At 38.0% G+C, this 20,585-nt stretch overlaps 1 protein-coding gene across 1 annotated transcript in view; it reads left to right on the top strand.

The window, feature by feature from the left end:
* The window catches only part of cdh12a (cadherin 12, type 2a (N-cadherin 2)), a 48,022-nt gene that overhangs the window by 5,484 nt on the left and 21,953 nt on the right, over positions 1-20,585 (top strand). The window contains exons 2-6 of the mRNA XM_051878240.1: positions 7,943-8,316; positions 12,695-12,989; positions 14,098-14,217; positions 18,399-18,566; positions 19,087-19,274. Of these exons, the coding sequence (XP_051734200.1) occupies positions 8,083-8,316; positions 12,695-12,989; positions 14,098-14,217; positions 18,399-18,566; positions 19,087-19,274 (1,005 nt within the window). The 5' untranslated portion in view covers positions 7,943-8,082. The remainder of the gene's footprint in view (positions 1-7,942; positions 8,317-12,694; positions 12,990-14,097; positions 14,218-18,398; positions 18,567-19,086; positions 19,275-20,585) is intronic.

The raw sequence follows: 20,585 nt of genomic DNA, 5'->3' as shown, positions 1-20,585 counted from the left end.
ACATTATTCAGGGTAGATGCCATTTTTAATTTAATGCCTTCAGTATATTGTTCTGTCTTAAGGTTCTAGCTCTTATCTAATATTTACAACCCATGTTTTCAGTTTCTTGTCAACTGGAAATTTGCTATTTGATGTTTCTCTGGCTGAACACTCGATACACAACAGTACAATATATTGACTCTTATCTATCCCTCGAAACCTTATTTATGCTTGTGTCAAATGAAATATGCTGTTTACCCTTATGTCTATTACTCTTGAGTATCATAGTGCTTTGGAGGAAAAATGACCAATATTCTCTCTCAGACTCACACACTTTGCAAGTTAGTTTACCATTTACTGAAAGAGTATCTGAATGACTTGTAAATAAGAAATACTGTATTGCAACATGAAGCTGTGTTATTCTAACCAACAAGATTCATGAATGCTTTTATAGAGTTCAATAAACAAGAAATAACATAAAATAACCTACAGTATGTCTATTTTTTTGTCAATGAAAATAGTTCCAAAAGAAGTCAAGTCACAGAGTGTGCATCCAAGCAAGTATCCAGTGTATCCAGTGTGTATCCATTGTTAGGTGCGCCACAATTCACAACTTAAGTGCTACAGAGTGCTGCAGTGATGATGTATTTTTGTAGGCCAACCCGGAAGTTAGTATCACCTTGGTTCCCCTGACAGAAAGCCAATAGGATTTTTCCATTGGCTTTTGGATTATTGCAGAAAATAAGCTCTGTGACCAAAAAAAGTTTATGATTATTACACATTTTGTCCATCATGATAATCTTTTTCTTCACAAGTGAAAACACAACTTTTGGAGTCTAAATTCAATCGGCAGAAGTAAAAAGCTAAACATAGGCTATTAATTAACCACACCACATTCGCAAGGCATCAATGTCACCACCATTAAGCTTCCGTCAACTCTTTCAGTCTTTATTTAAAAAACATTTTCCCTGAAAGTTTGAGTTAGAAGAGTTTGGAAGAGCACGATTATAAACACAATAAGGCTGTACTGTAACTAGTAATTCACTTGTTCATACTTACATATAATCTGCTGTCTGAGGGATGGTTGGGAGAGTAAGGCGTTGGGGTGGAGGTGGGATGCTGGAAAACTGTTTTGGAACTGAAGTAATTCGGCTATAAATGCCTCCTCTTGCACTGATTGGTTAGATAGATTATCTGAACGTGCTCCTCCCGAACTTTGTTAATAAAACATCATGTAGTAAGATGAGTTTACTTGTTCAGCGTGATGAAATTTATTATTCCCGACAACCTCTCTAGTCCCATCTAGCTACTTGTTAGCAACTGCCTTTTTTCAAGATAAGTAAAAGCTTTAATAAAAATCACAAGGGGGCAAACTGATGCATTTTATGTAGTTGAATAAAACGTGGAAATATCATTTTAAAAAACCCACTGAAACCGGAAGTGCTAAAATGCTAACTGGTTTCCGGGTTTTGGCCTACAAAAATACGTCACCCTTGCAGCACTCTATTCTACTATTCTAAAGAGACATGGTGATGGAAAAAATATGAGATGGGAGGAAAAAATTATATGTCAATGCTTTTGCGTTCTCTCACAAATGTTTTGTTCACCTGAGAAACTTCTTTGCGAGCAAACCAGCTGTTTTGTTTTGTTTTGTTTTTTTCAGCAGGGTGTTTTGTGACCCTAGTCAATGAACAGCAATGTGATGCAAACTATTTTGATTTGTGTTTTATTATGGGCACTGTTGCTTACTCTTTTTGCTTGCAAACTCTTTTTGGTTAGTTGTTCAGTTGTGGCTTCAAGCTAGGGTACTTCCATGGCTGATAGTAGCCAGGCAGAGGCTTTGAAAGCATCTCACCTTACTTCAGAGCACTCTCCAAAGCCACGCCTCCTTCCAACACACAAGAACACACACAGTGGATAACATTACAATAATAATGAACGTAAACAACTTACAGAGCTCTTACTTGTACCACCGGACTGCTGCAGATTCATTTTGCAGTTGATAGTGTTGACATGGAAACGCATAAATCCGAGTCTGAGGTGGCGAACAGCTCCGGGTACGGGAACGTCACGGGTTGCCATGTCATAATTACGTTTACAACATGGCGTAAATGCAGCATAAGTTCATTTTGGTTTAAGAGGAACTGTAAAGGCGGCTGCTGTTTGTTTTTGGCGCTCGTTTGCTGTCTGAAGGCGCTGATGACGTGTGATGTGATGCTTTCAGACCGAACATTTTTTGTCCTGAGACTTCCACAAAGGATATGTACATGTTTTAATATTTAGACCACTTCTATTATTGATTGCTATCAGGATGTGAAGAGTTTCAACTAGTAGGCCTATAACAAAAAGTTTCTACCCTATTAAGACACTTCATGCACTCACTCAGCTGTCGCTATGTCAGTTGTCAACTGTCAGCTGTCGGTTGAATAAGTTATTCACTCATGGGGGCACGTACACACTGCAGCTAAATTCGGTTGTCAGTTCACCTTTTAGTGCTTAATCGCGTTCTGTACACACAGTTCAGTAAAATACGGGAGTGACAACCGCATTCTACAACCGAATTAACTCCCGAAAAATACAGGTAGTGACAGCCGCGTTTACAGAAATTCCACGCAGTGTGTACGGAACCGAACTGAACAACTAGTTGTTAATTACGTTTAACGTTCATCGGAGATGTGTCTCTCTATGCGCGGTGAATCACAGGGAGTTGGGAAGCATGAGCCCTGACTCCTTCGAGTTGCCAGATCTTGCTAGAAAAATCAGCGAACAAGAATAAGCCCATAATAAACCGAAATAAATCCAAATGCTTTATGCTGAAAATAACACCAAAATATCACGATTCATTTCTGCACACTTTAATAACTCCATAACCCGTTAGCTTTATGAGAAGAGCTTAAACAACAAGCCCGAAAACGTTTATAATGAGTGATCATGGCAACACAGAAAGAGCGCGCTCTGTGTGAAACAGGCTGTACAAGCATAAACAACGACGCCTCCGTCGACTGTGTTAGTGTGTTTAGTTAAACTGCTGAAAATAACGAGTGTTTTATCAATGTAATATTACTTTGGTCACAATAATGGATACCAAACACGAGAGACGCCAGGACGTCGCTGTGGTTTCCAAGCTGTCAATCAAGAGGGAGAGGGAGTCGTGTACACACATGTAATGATAATTTAGGGGATTCACTCCCGCATTTAAATGCGGTTGTCACTCCTGAAACTTACAGTGTGTACGTGGCAGTCACTTGCCTCCACTTACTGGTGTAATGCAGGGCCGTCAATTGCGAATGTTATATGGCGGCTGCCATACCTGGTTGCCCAGTAAGTGCAAAAGAATGCATTATAACAAAATTAATCAAGATAGAAATTATAAAATTAGAATTATTATGAATAATAATAATAAATTAAGAATAATACATTGAGGTAGGTATATTTTAGGCTTACATCTCCAAATCAATCATGTGAGAACTGCCTTTCTGACTGTCTGACAACTGGAGCTCAAAAGAGATATTTACCTGAGAGAAGAAAGTGCATACATACTCTTCTGAGGTTTATACTGTAATCTTTGTGCTCTTTGTCATGTTTTATTAGTCACCACAAAATCAAAACGAACAATTCTTGTTTTTATGGAATATTGCAGTGTTTATTATAAATTATTTATCTGTGTTTACAGATGTGAAGGCACGTCTTATTCACATGAGATCATCACAGCAATAGTAAACCACAACAATCTAATCAATTCCCGATGTACAAAATCAAGTCCCATCGCCATACATTTTTTTCTTGATCGAGAAGCCATCTCTCGGATAATACGTTACAAAAGGGAAGAAAAAACTATCGTAACTGTTTCATGTCGCCTTTAAGCCCAAATGCTAATACCGACTGTCCTCTTTCTATACTGTAGCCTAATCCATGTGTCTAAACTTGTAGGCTTTCAATTGGATGAGCTTTACGGAGCTAACGTGATTGGTAATTGGAATCCCCTTTAATCACAGGGGAATTCTCAACTTTACATTGTTGAATGAAGTTTTAAGATTTAATTATATGATTTCCCTTATTTGCATATCTTTCTCTGCTCTGAAGAACCTAGGCACAGTGCTGTTAGGCTTGTAAAACAGTACCGAGAACATATTTAAGAGTATAATTTCACATACACTGTATTTACCACTTTCAATGGAGATATGTACGTGTGTATCTCTCTGTCCTTTCTCTGAGACATCGTTTTGTTGTGTGTCTAGTTTCTGTGTCCACAGCCTCTGCTAACAGGCCTCCGTTTCTAACGTGATATGACAGCGCAATTTCAGTGAATCTTCTGGGTGATGCATGCTAGAATGTTGCATGTTTATTCAGCAACAGAACCAGAGAGTAAAGTTCACTCACATCACCTTACATCATGTCAGCCAGAATACACCAGTTCATTAATTTGCCACAGACTGGCAATAAACTTTCATAGTCAACAAGAAAAAAAAGTTCAAAATAATGAGGGCATAGTTTTATTGTGTGATGACCTTTGGACAGACACTGAAAGTGCTCTTTCTGGGTACACTGCATTTGAGGTCTTTGAGCTTGTTAAGTGTTGAGACAATTGCTGAGGTTTCTCTGTGGGGAATAATAATATTGCTGCAGAGACACAATGCCCTGCCAACCATAAGACATCTCACTACTACGGCACACAAGAGGTCCCCAGGGATTCGTACTGCAATCATTTGCTCTGCTTGGTGGTCTGTCTGGCAATTGATGTTGCACTCATCTCATACTATTTGTTGTCCTGCCCTCTTTATCTACATAGATTTTTTTGCATGTTGCAGCATAAAATCACTTGTAAGTAAAACATATTTCATCTCCCATACTGTCAGACTTGTGCATGTTGTAGAAATATTAAACCCATATATTCAGTTGGGGCACAGTATGTACTGTAGCAGGTATAACATAAGGGTTTGAGAGGGCGGGAGAAAATAAGTCCTGTGAGAGTATGGGGAAATATTGTTTTATCTCATCCCTCCCTTGCCAGTGTTATGAAATCACTGCAACGTGCTTCTCATGTTTTAACTAATCCTTACCTTTACAGTTTAAATAGGCTAGTGACGCACTGATATAAATAAAAATGTAATAATTTAATTTATTTAAAGTGCCCCTATTATGCCTTTTTAAGGTTCCTAATATTGTTTTGGGAGTCTCCTACAACAGGTTTACATGCATGCCAAGGTCAAAAAACACTTTCGTTTTCTCATAATATACATTTAATTTCACCTGAGTTTTCAACGGTTTGTAAACAGTTCGTTAGAAGCAGTTCAAAGAATCACTATCTCTAAACCCCTCCTTTCCATGAGCCTACACTGCTCTGATTGGTCAGATGACCCAATCCTTTGTGATTGGTTTACTGCTCGCCCATTGCCATAACTGAATGACAGCTATCAATTCGCAATACATTGTATACAATATGGACAGAAAAGACAGCATCGATTTTACCGTATCAATTTGAGCTTGAGTCCAACAATGATACGTCTAAAGTAGTCGATCAACCAGAAACTGCCCACGTAGAAGGCGACGTTCTTGTAACATTGCGCAACATTCCCTAAAAGTTCTCTAAAGGTGACGAAAATTCCGAACCTTTATAGAACACGAAAGGAATGAAAGTGCTGCAGTTCAAGGTTCCTTATATGACTTTAGGGGGACGTTCCATTTTGGTTATTTTATGGTCACATAAGAACGTTACCTTCTATTTGGGACATTAACAGAACAGAACGGTCCTCTGTTTTTAGACAATATTGGACCCACATCTGAATAGTAGAACTACAGAAACGTGAGTTAGCTGGTTAGCAGGAGACAGACTAGGGTGTATGTTACACAACATAACATACAAAACTACGAATTTTGAACAATCGCTAGAAAATGTGAACATCAATTATTAATCATACTTACAGGTTAAGATTCAGAGGAGCAAGCTGGTCCAAATAAACTAGTCATTAATCCATATTTTAAGATCAAGTGTTTTGTGAATCCTGCATTAAACTCCTTGAGGTTTGAGAAGCAGTCATCAGTAAAATGACGGGAACACAACAAAAGATTGGTATTGTTGAAAAAATGAATTTTCCCTGGCGTCTGTGCGCGCGACAAGTGGGAGGGCAATATGCTAATGTTTCGTTGTGACGTCACAACGAAATGGCTTGGGATTCGTTTTACAAACGACTCGTTTAATTGACTCAGAGTCGACTCTTACTTTTGAGAGACAACATTATATACGGTGCACTTTCAGACTTTGCAGGTTGTTTTCATTCACTTAGAGCTATGTTACACACTACATGAAAGGTAATTTTTAAAAATCCATAATAGGGGCACTTTAATGAACATCTTATATTACACATATAACTAGATAATATGTATAATTACATTCATGGTATTTCTAGTGGCAGATTCTCCTTCTGAGTCTGTTTTTTTTTTTTTTAAACATTTGTAACTGTGTGATATTGCTTTTATACAATTGTTGAATAAACAAGAAGTTAATATTAAGTTACATTTTAGACACAGTATCTCCAGTTTCTTTGTCCACATAACCATTGCTTCGAGCAGTACACAGCAGTGGCATTCTAATTGAATCAGTGTTTTAAACGAATCAGATGAGCAAATGATTCAATGACTCACTCATCAAGACGTTCATTTCTTTTGTTTTGAATCTGTGTTTATGAAAGAAGCGTTTGAGTGAATGATTTAATGATTTATAAATACAGTCGCGGTGTTCGAAATAGTGCATTATTGTAGCATACTACATAGGTATACTCTTCCTACCGTATCTAAATAAAATATAGTAAGAATATGATTATGGTATTCCGTGTATAGCTAGTCCATTGTTTCGTTCCTGAACGAATCGCTAGAGCAATTGATTCACTGGCGTACCAATATAACCTGCAGAAAGAGTCAGTGAAGATCAGCATTTAATTGTAGCTTTGTTTTAAGTGTGTGGTGGTGGAAGTGTTGTATCATTTCCCATAGCCACTATATGTATGTATATTGTATACTTGAAGAATAACCCAGTGTCATTGTCTTCATTCTGTCTCACATAGGTCTCCTGTTTCTATTTCTTTTAATAAGAGTTGGAGATTTGAGAATATATTTATTGTGTATTTATTTAGAATAATAAATAAGCTCTGTTATTTGTTCTCTAGCCTCTTATTGATTTACTGATATGAACAGCTTCACTCAGTAACTTTAGAACCAGCGGGGGATATGTTGCATTAAAAAGGAGTGGCAAAGTCTTAAGGTGGCCTTATTTTATATCTTACCTCCAGTCACAGTATTAAATTAATTAGAAATATCTCCATCTTCTACCTAATCAACATTTTTAAGCTATTGGTTGCATTTTCTATAGTGGCCTGATATATTGCCTTAATTCTCATAGCAATTGGTACAACAGTGATGGATAGTCCTCTTGTACATAATTATTCAGGTTCTTTCCATTTAGAGGGTGATTAAGAGAAAAGTTGTCTGATTTGTGACCCTAAGCATCTGGACTGGCTTGTGCTTCCTGTGACTTACCATCTGTGGTCAAAACAACCCTACTATTCAAGTGGGACCACCTCATTTTCAAAACTAATGCACTGAAAATGAGCACAGAATTGCACATCCAGCATAGTCCTGGAGGTCTGCCAACAGTTGTTCAACTCTTGCCAAACTCCCTCGTTCTTGCAGTCTTTTTTACATGCTTGTTTCTCAGACCTCCCAGTGCTAAAATGTGCTAAACGAACTCGAGTGAGCCAATTTGCTCAGATTTCCTGTATTTGTAAAGCCCTTCAAGTGAGATTACATTGTAGCTGAACAGAAAAAGATTTACACTGCAAAGATGAAAACATAACAGACAGTGTGGCCTTCTTCTGCTTTCATTGCATGCCAACATGATACCCAGACACTCCTACAAATCCTCATAATCTCATTGATTTAAAGTACCTTTGCTTCTTTTCTCTTGCAGGTGGTTAACTAAAATTTCAAGCACCCCAGGAATTCCATGGATGTTAGTTGTTCCGTCCCGCCAAGGCTTTGGATTCATCGCTTCTTTGCCTTCACTATAAAAGTCACCTGTGTCCATCTTTGCACCTAAAGGTTGTTCCAATGCTCATGGGGAACTGTCTGCTGCTCTTCCTCTGGTGCCTCTTAGACAAAAGCTTTGTTTCTCCCCTCCACTCTTCATCCCAGAGCAGGATGGGGAAGGAGCAGCACAGGAACCTAATGGCACATAGGAAACATGGCATGATGGGAGTTCACAGAGTCAAGAGAGGATGGGTGTGGAACCAGTTCTTTGTTCTAGAGGAATACATGGGATCTGATCCACAGTATGTCGGAAAGGTAAGAAGATATTGATTCTCAGAGCGATGCTTAGGGCCAAAGGTATTGAGAATAGATTGTGAATAAAACTGTGGGGGAGTTCAAAGGCTTGAACTAGAACCCGCTGCTTCTAGTTATTCTTTTTCTTCTTTTATCTTTCCTTCTATGTTCATGACCAGTTTTTGGTTGCTTGAAAGTAAATATTATTTGTAGGCAACCACATAACATGGTTCATGGTTTGAGCAACCACATTGTGCAATGGAGATAGAGAGAAATGGATATATATATACATAGATGCCTCATTAAATGGCATGCCTCATCAATGGCTGTTTCTATGGGCCGTTATACGTAAGTCGTCCACCATATTGGACCAGCCAAAGCCAGTCCGTGAACATTCGAAAGCAAGTTTACTGAAAGTCTGTAACCGTAGTTAGACATGTATGTATGAATATCTAAACCTGCAATAGACTTCCGCAGATTATTTTGCTAAACTAACACGATACAACAAGACAAAGGCGTCAGCTAATACAACATTAAAAAGTTACCATAGTAAAAGTAAAAACATTAAAAAAGTAAAAACCTGTAAATTTAAGTTCATACATATAAAAACGAACACAAACTAACACATTCTCCCCTGTGAAAGGTTATTTATTTCCTTTGGGAATTTAAATCTCGGTGGTTTCACAACCAGAAGCTGCGCAATTTTGTGGCTTCATTGATTTTTACTGTGAGTGATAACACGCTGACCGATCCAAGATGGCGGGCGTGCCAACGTGTCTGGAGTGGTTGAATGTGGCATCTACGTGTACATATCTATGTAGCAGCAGATGTTTACCATTGTAGCTACATGTAGGTAACAACTCTGGAGGAGAAGGCAGCAGTTTTAAAGTGTTATTTTAAAATTTGTTTCTTCGGATTTCCTGCCAAATAACAGAATGGCAAAAACGTTTGATTGCCGTAAATTTGCAAGAGAAGTGAAGAATGCAAGCTGCTCTCTGAAGGTAATATATTCAAACAGAAAAGTGATTTTACACCAACCAAACAAACTGACGATCCAACACTATCTCACATGTTTGTATATATTTTACAAGGTGGCTAATTCGTACGAATTTGTACAACCTTACTTCTACAAATTCATACGATTTGTCTAAACCCCAGTGATGGGTAGGTTTAGGGGTTGGGTTAGGGGTAGGTCATTCGTATGAATGCATACGAATTTGGCAACTCGAAAAATACGTACGATTTAGCAAAAAAACGTATGAATTGTATGAGTGAGATCGTACAATTTCGTACGAATTAGCCACCTTGTAAAATATATACATATTGCCGTGAGATCGGGTTGGACAGTAGTCCACACAATCATTTTTTCTGTATATGGGACATGTTCTTATGGGATGTAATAAATGAGGATATGAAGCTAGTGGATGCAAGTGTTGAGGATGCAGAAGATAGGGATAGGTGGAGAGAGATGATTCGCTGTGGTGACCCCTGAAGGGAGAAGCCGAAAGAAGAAGAAGAAGAAGATGGGACATGTTCTCATGCACCAAAATTGTTACATTGTCAAACATAAAAATGTGGATGGTATAATCTGAAACCATTTAATTAGTATTCACAGCAAAGGGAGAAGGTTAAAAGGGCTCCATATTGTATCCCAGGCTGAAAATTCAATATCAAGGTCCTCTACAAAAGAGGTTGGAATTGAGCACCTTCAGCTTAAATGGGATCAGAGCTAAATTAAATAGTCTGCAGTCAATGCCAGTGCAATCAGTGTGGCCTAACGGAGAGCTGTCAGTGCGGATGTACATTAGGAGACAGGAGCTTGTCACAGGTATTCAACCACATGCCACCTCTACTTCTGTGGCTGCAACACATTGAAAAACAACTCACTCTTTTTCACTCAAGATCAGTCAAATGACACAGAAGAGCCTTGCCCGTAACCTCTGATTTATATAACCTGAGAACAGCTGTAGCAAGAGTGAATAAAACCTTAATTGCAAACAAATATGTTAGCCTGTCACTATAAATAGAGTTTGTTGGCTATAACCTCCTTTAACTCAGGTCACTGGAAGAATATGGCTTACAGGCTACTTATGAATTACATGGATGATGCTCATGTTGGCATCAGATGAGCAAGCTGCTATTTAAAGATAAATTGTTAACAGTTGTTAACATTTTATCATCACTGTTATTTTATAATTTTCTCAACCATTACTAAAGATGTGAATATAATTAATTTACTTGAAGCAGTCTGTTACAATGAAACACTACAAGAGAACCTGTTTGATTATTACCTCAGCTTATTTGGCTGTAAAGCAAAATTTGATTGTGTTGCTGAAAAATGTAGTTAAATTAGTTAATTTAGTAGTGTTAGTTATTACCCAGCACTGATGTGTGAAGGAAATTTAGATTCACTGTGTTCTGCCAGACACACTGCAAACTTCACACTGTATTTCCCAGTGCATTTTCATTAGATCACAACACTTTAAACTTTGCAATTGTGGCTTCACACCTGCCATATCTGTAATGATTAGTTGGGAAAGACTGTGATCAGAGGTGGCACCTTGGGAAATTATAACACATTCCGTCACATAATGTTTGAGCTGCTGCCACAATTAAAGTGACGCCGCACATGAAATGTTACATCAAAGTTACATGACAGGAAAAGTTTAATTAGAGCAAGCAAGAAAAACAATGAAATGTGGGAAAAAAAATTTTTTCTTTGTGTGCTTTGTGCTTACACTGTACATTGCACATTATATGCTTCTTTCAGTAACTATGTATTCTGTTTAAAAATGAATGGGTCAGTCTGAATAAATGTCAGCCTTACTATCCATCAACTGCAACAATATTTAAAGGTTGAGAATGTTGAGCGCTCAGTAAATCTTTTTTTTTTTTTTTTTTTTTTTTCTCAGTATGAGCCAATTGTAGAAAAATAATGGATCATATAACTTGTGTGCTAACTGGTGTAGCAGTCCGAACTGCCTGTTTGCAGGTTGTGGTCAAATATATGACATTTCAGATGAAAGAAAGCACAAGAAAGCCTTTAATTGGATTCTAATTTGAATGCTTTGCGGAGTTATTACCATTATTTTGTGAATAAAGTACAATTATTATTGCAGATACACCGACAATTAGACTCAAGTTGATTATGAATTTTTCAATTCTAGCAGTCAAAGATTTCTGCAAGTGTTCTTTTTGTCTTTATTTTTTTCATGTGAAGCAAGGCACACTTCTTGTTTGCCCTTTGCAGTGAGGATATATTACCTCACTGTCACGTTTTCTTTCTAAGTATGACCTTTTCAGTAGAAAACAACGCTTCTTGATAGCCTTGCCTTTTTTCTTGGTATTTTACGGTCATCACTCAGCATCGTCCTTACATCTAAACACATTTTGTGAGAACATGTACTGCTATACAGCCATTGGCGGTCACCATTTTAGGATAGTGTACTTTTAATTTATTGGCCTCATTGGCATTCATAAAAGATTAGTGATAAAACTGTAACTCGACACAGATTAGCTCTTTCAATACTGGGTTGTAGCTCATGGATTATCTGCTATCTGCTAAAGTGAATCATTTGATGGCCTGTTGTACCCTATCTAATGTGCTTTTTTTATTAGTTACTCTGCCATGCAAGAACTTGGCAGGATGGCAGGATTTAGCAGTACAGAGTTCTTCTTCCGTTTTGATCATTGTGCATCCTTGCACATTTAATCAGTGATTTTTTTCTTTTTTTCTTTTCAGAGTATTAATCCGAGAACTTCAAACTTAATCCTTCTCTTCCAGTCAGAGGATCAAACTCACTTTCACCCTAGTTGAAAAATTCAGTGTTTCTTCACGCTTCCTCTGAGTTGAAAAGATAACAGTTTCCTGCAACACTCTATTATCTTAGGTTCCTTATGTTTTGTAATCTTTTATTTAGTAATTGTTTATCTTGTCTAAAAAAAGAAATTATATAAAACCTCCAGTAAAGCCATAATATATTCAGCTGAAGAATATCCATGCTGTAAATAAATCAATGTTGTTGAGGCGCTAACAGAAAATAAATAACTGAAGGTTATCCACATGAATCCTCTTTTGACATTCTCAAACTGTATGGGTAATGATATGCCACCCACATGTTAGCCAACATGTAGTCACATGATCAGAGATTGAAATAGGATTGGTTTGGATAGGCCAAATCTGATTTACTGTAAGTAAATGGATAAAATATTACAATTTCTCATTGGATATGCTAGATTTGTGTTTTATAAATGATTATGTCTTGTAACACAAATGTCTCTGGTTTTTGTTGGCTGATTATTGTATTTGCATATATTTGCATATCTTATTACAGTAATGAGTAATAATTTACTCACCAGCTCCCAGTGAGATTTCTCATGGTCTCTTTTCACATTTCAGCTTCACTCTGACCTGGATAAGGGAGATAGTATGGTGAAATACACACTCTCAGGTGAAGGAGTTGGCTCTATTTTCACCATCGAGCCAAGCACTGGAGACATCCATGCCTTAAGGAGCCTGGACCGAGAAGAGAAGCCTTATTACACACTGAGAGCGCAGGCTGTGGACGTGCTCACAGGCAGACCCTTAGAGCCTGAGTCGGAGTTTATTATCAAAGTCCAGGACATCAATGACAATGAGCCAAGGTTCCTGGAGGGCCCATACTCTGCCAGCGTCCCAGAGATGTCACCCGTCGGTGAGTTCACTTCTCATTATGTCCCAGATGGTTGGGTGTTTGATACTGTTGGAAAATCCTGGCCTCAAAGCATGCTGCTTTAAAGTAAGTCTTGATGTGATGATCTGAACTCTTCTTCTTTATTGTTCACATACATATTCAAGGTCAGTGAAAGACATTAGACATTAGTCTGTTGCTCTTAGTAATTAACTGCACTGATTTATCCCTGCTGCAAAAACAGCTTAAACCAGCCTAAGGTGGTTAATTCATCTCCCAGCCTGGCCAAGCTGGTTAAGCTGGTCTGTTTTGATGGTTTTAGAAGGCTTTTGGGCACTTTTCAGCTGCCCAGGCTGGGGGACCAGCTGGCCAGACAACTAAATAAATGGTCTGATAGCTAATCCCAAATGCTGTTGAACACTGCATTTCCCCTTATTAAGCATTCACAATTCTCAATTCTTCTGACTATTATATTTCTAAACAATATTTTGAATTGATCACTTTCAAGCCCATTTTTTAGATTTGTACCCTAGTGCAACTGATGAACATAAATTGGCAAGAAAATATATGAATTTGTTAGTTTAAAAAAGCATGACAATAAAATTATTTAGCAATATATACCGCTTTAAATTTGTGATTTCTGCTCTTCATATATTCATATACATCATAGTGATATCTAATGTGATGAAGTACAAATTTATATTATAGATATAAAACCTATCATTATACAGTATATCTTTTTAGCGCTTTTAATACACATCGTTCTAAAGCAGCTTTACAAAGAATACTGCTTTACAACTTTCAGTAAGCAAGCCATAGGCGACACTGACAAGGAAAAACTCTCCGAGTTATTTAAGTGGATGTGGAAGAAACCCTTGGAGGAACCAAGACTCAGCAAGGAGTCCTTTCTCCTCTGGCTGAGTGACACATGATTAAACAAATTGAGACAAACATAAACCATAAATCTGTTACACAATGCATGCCTATTTACAATTGCAGTATGAAACATTAAGTACACAAGTACATTTGCATTTACTTTTCTTTTCTAGGAAGTGTCTCAGGATTATTAATATGGTCTGTATTCATCATTATGTGTCATTTGATGGCCTCTTATGGTCTCTTTCATGATCAGGCACATATGTTACACAAATAACCGCCACTGATGCTGATGACCCCACTTATGGAAACAGCGCGCGGATTGTATACAGCATCCTTCATGGGCAGCCCTACTTCTCTGTTGACCCCAAGACAGGTGAGGGATAGTTGATTTTTGGGTGGTTGTTATTTAACACATGGTCTTTTGCATTCTACTGAGTTGAGCTCACCGCTCTGCTCAAAGCATTTCTACTGCTTTGCCTTTGGCATTTTATTCACCTCGTGTCATGCTGTCATCTGCTGATCAAAAAGTAGCTCCTTTGAGAGGGGAGCTATTAGGATTGATTAGTCTTTAGAAGAATGTCAAAGGTTTGCCTTTTCGTGATACAGCTCACAAAAGCATTGCAGCACAGATTAATGAAGGCCTGTTTAATTCTTTATATCGCTGTAGGTCTTTTACATCCATCAGAAGGGAATCGAGCTGTTCTTAAAACCGATTGCGACAGTTTCATTGATTTTACTTAATTATTTAGTAAATGTGACATTATTATGTTTTATATCATTTTGTGTACATTCATAATGAACTATTAAAGGTGCAATATGTAATATTTTCTGTCCGCTAGAGGTCGCTAGAGACCTATTCAAAACAAAGGCGTAGCTTGATGACGGCAAGTTTGAGCGCGGAATCTTGGGACATGTGGTCTTCACCTCACAGCCGGTGGAAAACAATTGGGATAGGACTCGGGAAGAAATCATGTTCATGGATGAGATTATTATTGTTACTGTAGTATGAAGCAGAGCAGGACCGAGTGTTGTGGGAGCTGAACGAGGCCGCTGGAGTGATTGCGCAACACACGCCTCACGAGCAGCCAAACTTTTATTATGTCACAGTCGCCGGCGCCGCTTCCGCTTTTCTGGTCATGAGTATGAGGTAACACAGCTCTGTTTATCATATTAGATACATTTGAGTGTGTTGAAAATGTTATAACGTTACTCTGTGTCTTCGCTCGGTGGCTGCTGTAAGACACTTGTTACACACTGCAGTAAGCTAGATCGATTTTAGAATATCATGTTAAATGCTGGATGGCTTGTGTTGATAAATGGCATGCAATTAATTTTAAAACGTAATGTATGATGGAGAAAATGCTGTATTACTGTTACTAAAAATAAAGCTGCATCTGATTATGCTATGTTAGATACTTGACAAAATAGTGTTTTTCTCTGAGGCATGGTAAAGCATGGTACTCGCAAAAAATCAAGAAAATTAGATTTAAACAATAAGACTAAACGTGTTGATCTATATAACAATAATTAGTTTTCTGTCTATAAATATATCAAAAGTTGTTCCCTTGTCTATTAAAACATAACATATTAAAGGGTCTTTGGTGTTTCCATGGTTTCTACAAAATAAAACCGTAAACCGAGGGTAACGCGGGGATGATGCAATTGACAGGCGACTCCTCACACGTCCCGGAGCCTTGGTTAAAATTGCAATTTTCTCACGATTTACAAATAGTTGCAAACATTTGGGATATTGTAAGTACTCAAGTGAACAAAATATATAACACTGGCCTAATGGTTTTTAAATATTTTACTGCAAAATTCTTACATATTGCACCTTTAACTATTCTTGTTTTAGATTTGATGTCACTAACTACTCTAGGTTACTAAGTTACTTAAAACCAGGCAGTCAGATTAAATCTTATCGAGAAAGAACTTTTGTGTGCAACATGCAATATATCTATATATTAGGGAAGTATACTGCTGTTCAATATTTTGAGGTTAGTATTTTTCTTTTAAATGAATACTTTTGTTGTCACGAATTCGGCCTCTGTGACTCCCTCCGATCACCACCTGAGGGCTCCCTCACCGGAGTTCTAACCCTTTTGGACTTCATTTCCCATCACCCACTGCCTGGCGCTGATTACGCGCTCACCTGATCCCCATCCGGTGGACTATAAAACACGCACTCTCTCACTCACACACTGCAAAGTCTTGTTTTGCCATGGCTGACATTTCTGAGCATTTTTCCATGTATATTGTTTCTTCGTGTATGACCTCAGATTGTTTATACTGTTACGACGTTTTGCTGCCTGCCCAACTGACCTTCTGCCTGATTATCTGGATATTGTCTGTTCTGTTTGCTGCCTGCCCCAACCCTGTGCCTGTCTCTTTGTTACGATTCTGCCTTGCCTGTGATACTGCTGTTGCCCGTGATTTACCCTTGCCTGTTCTACGATTATCTACAATAAAGCTGCACATGGATCCCATGGCTTCTGACTCCTCGTTACATTTATTCAGTATTAAATTGATCAAAATGTTACATTATTTTACATTGCTATATTTCAAATACATTTTCTTTTGAACTTTCTATTTATCAGATAATCCTGAAAAAAGTGTTACAGTTTTCACGAAAATATTAAGCAGCACAACTGTTTTCAACTTTAATAGTAAATAATAGATGTTTCTTGAGCACCAAATCAGCATATTAGGATGATTTCTTAAGGATTGTGGCACTAAAGACTGGAGTAATGGCTGCTGAAAAATTATATTTTATGGCTTTTTTTATAGTTTTGCCATCACAGACATGCAGGGTGAGACTATCTTTTAGGGTCAGTTTACACAGAATGCGTTTTTTCCATTCGACTATGCTACTTTTCCACTGTTTTTCAATGTAAACACTCACCAGATGGACGTCGTTAACCGTTGCTCTCGCATCTCGTGTCTAACGTCTTTTGCAGCATGTCAGCGTTCTAAAACTGCAGTTAAAAAAAATTCAACTTTTAAAAGGCGTGTCTCTAGCTGTTTTTTTCCGTTCAACTGATCTGCATCTTGCGTTTTTAACAGCAAAAACGCCATCTGTGTAAACACATCACATGCACACTCATTAAATACTCTGATATAGACCTTAACACTTGGAATATCAAACACAGAATGGTAGCAAGTTACTAAACATGAGAACAAACTCAAAAGCAACAATAAAAATAAAATAAGCAAATGGTTAACCCATATTAAAGGATTAGTTCACTTTGAAATGAAAATTAACCCAAGCTTTACTCACCCTCAAGCCATCCTAGGTGTATATGACTTTCTTCTTTCTGATGAACATAATTGCAGAAATAAATATCCTGACGCATCCGAGCTTTATAATGGCAGTGATAGAGTTCAATGAGTATGAGCTGAAGAAAGTGCTTCCATCCACATGCACCCATCATAAATATGTGCTCCACACGGCTCCACAGGGTTAATAAAGGCCTTCTGAAACAAAGCGATGCGTTTGTATAAAACAATATCCATATTTAACAAGTTATGAAGTCAAATATCGAGCTACCACCAGACCGCCTTCCGCATACAGGTTACTAAGAAAGTGTAAACTGGTGTCGCATCAATCATACTTTTTCCATAAGTTTAATAGGGAAGGCGCATAATGTAGCATAAGCGTTGTGAACTGCAAGAGTTTTACACTTTCTTCGTACGTTGAATACGGAAGGCGGTCTGGCGGAAGCTCGATACTTGACTTCATAACTTGTTTAAATATGGATATTTTTTTTACACAAACGCTTCACTTCAGATGCGTCAGGATATTTATTAATATTTCTTTGATTATGTTCATCAGGAACAAGAAAGTCATATACACCTAGGATGGCTTGAGGGTGAGTAAAGCTTGGGCTATAGCAGAATCTCATTGAGCCCCATGTTAAAATGTCCAACTTTACAGCAGAAAGAAACATGTTTACAGCCTGGTACAAATTGTGGTTTTGGTCTATATAGCTAATTTTGCCCTTCATGACAACTGTGAGGGGGGTGAATTTTTTATAACTCATCCGTTTAAATTGTATTAAGCCTTAAAGTTCTGCATAATTAAGGGCGCTGCCACTTGAGTGATAGGTGGATTGGCGCTGCTGTCACCACTAGCCATTTGTCTGTTGCCGTCATGTCACCTCAGCTCCACCCACGTCCAGCCTCTTTGCCCATTTTCTGTTATCTGAGAGTGACGAGCGGTGACGCGCTGCCAAGATGGCAACGGCCAGCTTTAGGTTTTAAAAATGCTCTTCAGAAACCTACGGGTGACGTCACGGACACTACGTCCATATTTTGACTGAACTACAAAGAAATATTTTCAGGTGTAGGCCTATTTGAACTAATCCATCTCATCTTCTGTACTTGTTGATTACACAAGTATAATAAAAAAAATCTTTTTTAACCAATATTTACATTGTTTACGTAAAAATCATTTGTACTGTGTAATATTAAATTTGTATCTTTTCAATATATTTGTGGTAAAATTTGTATGTTCTTACATGCTGTCTCTCTGTTTCTCTTTCTTCTCTGTCTCAGGGGTCATAAGAGTTGCCTTACCAAATATGGATAGGGAGGTTAAAGAAATGTACCAGGTGGCCATACAGGCTAAGGACATGGGCGGTCAGCTTGGGGGTTTAGCCGGGACCACTACCATCAATATCACTCTCCGTGATGTCAACGACAACCCACCACGGTTTTCTAAAAGTATGTTCAAAAACAGATGTTTCTAAATGTTCAGGAATCATTATAGAGCACCCTGAGGCTTAACAGTATACTGTCAGCATTTCTATATCAGCAGCAGTTTATCCCTGGGGTTTATCTTAATGTGAATTTAATCTGGTTTCATATTTGCTTTGCTCTGTGGAAACCTTAAACATGAGTCAGTCCATTATTTGAATTGTTTAATTCAGTTAATGGCAGGCACTGATAGCAAAGAGGGGCTTTCTTCAAAACAGAGACTGAACAGTAATGCGTGACCCGAGAAGAACCTCAGATTTACAATTGGCCATGATTAAGACCTCAAGGGCTCTTGCCAAACACAAACAACTAAACAGAGCTGAATTTGCAAATGTGATTAGCATTCCAGCACTTTTCTCCAGAGCTGCTGAAGTGATTAGTGGATGATTATTGTTAACTACCTCTCAGAGTGATGTCTAAATAAGTGTTATGACTATTCCTGAGGGGAGAGTTTATCACTGATAAAGTTGTTCGTGAACTTCAACAGGTATCTTTCACTTGCGTGTTCTTGAATCTTCACCTGTGGGCTCATCGGTGGGAAGGGTCAAAGCTCATGACCTGGACTCTGGGAAGAATGCTGAAGTGGAATATAGCATCGTTCCTGGTGACGGGGGCTCCATGTTTGATATTTACAGCAATAAGGACACACAAGAAGGAACAGTCATACTCAAAAAGGTAGAGTATGGCCCCGATTAGACAGAATGCACTTTTTGCAGTGAGAGGCGCCTTTTAAAAATTGTTTTCTATTGGCAGTGAGCGTTTTGAGTGCTGTTTATGCGCCCCAGGCGCCTCGCATTTTCACAGGAGCGCTCTGAGCGCCTGAAGTTGAAAAAAAAAGCAACTCTGAGCATACGTCATTCACGGTTTTTCCCATTGTCCAATCGAATGAATGGAGAGGCGGGCTTTCCGTTGTGCCGACGAACGTTTACAGTTGCTTGAACATTGCAATGATGGAGGAGAAACTTGTTGTGGCTGTCGCGGGTTACCCGGAGCTGTATGACTTCACAAACCGCAAGTACATAATATGACAGTTTAACAGCAAACCACAGAGCGCTCGCGCTACACTGACAGGACAGCTAATTCAGTGGTTGCCTAGCAACATAAAAAAATCGCAGTGCACTGCTCTTTTTTTCTAAAAAAAAATCAACCAAAAGAAGGCAGTGCGGTGCGCCTTGTGTTTTCAGACCTGAAAAACGCGTTCTGCCTGACTGGGGCCTATGGCTTCTTGTAGTCATTTTCGGTCTCAGAAGAAAAAAAAAAAAGATTAGGCATGTGGCAGTTTTTACTGTATATTTACACTACCGTTGAGAAGTTTATTTTAAAATGTAATTTATTTCTGTGATAGCAAAGCTGAATTTTCAGCAGACATTATTTCATTCTTCAGTGTCACATGGTCCTTCATTAATCATTCTAATATGCTGATTTGGCACTCAAGAAACATCTTGTATTATTATCAGTGTTGAAAACAGTTTATTTTAGACCCAAAAATTAAAATTCTGTCATTAATTACTCACCTTTATGTCGTATCAAACCCGTAAGACCTTTGTTTATTTTTGGAACACAAATTAAGATATTTTTGATGAAATCTGAGAGATTACTGATCCCCCATAGAAAGCAATGCAATTACTACGTTCAAGGCCCAGAAAGGTAGCAAAGACATCATTAAAATGTGACTACAGTGGTTCAACCTTAATTTTATGAAGCAATTTCAATACTTTTTGTGCGAGAAAAAAAAAAAATTCAACAATTTCTTCTCTTCCGTCAGTCTCAAACGCTCTTCACGTTGTAAACACAGTGCAGCGCTTCCAGGTTCTATTTATTTTCTTAAAAAAAATCGTACTGTCCCCAAGCTTTTAAACGGTAGTGTACATTTATTTATTATAAACATATTTATTCATTTTTCATGTATAGCAATACCTTTTGTATTAAATGAATGATTTATCCAAGAAAAAATTTCTTTATTTTGTTGTTCGTATTTAAACATGT

Source organism: Ctenopharyngodon idella, chromosome 2, assembly GCF_019924925.1.
Source record: "Ctenopharyngodon idella isolate HZGC_01 chromosome 2, HZGC01, whole genome shotgun sequence".
Classification (NCBI taxonomy): Eukaryota; Metazoa; Chordata; class Actinopteri; order Cypriniformes; family Xenocyprididae; genus Ctenopharyngodon; species Ctenopharyngodon idella.
The sequence above is the reverse complement of the archived record's forward strand: the minus strand, read 5'-3'. Positions and strand labels throughout refer to the sequence as shown.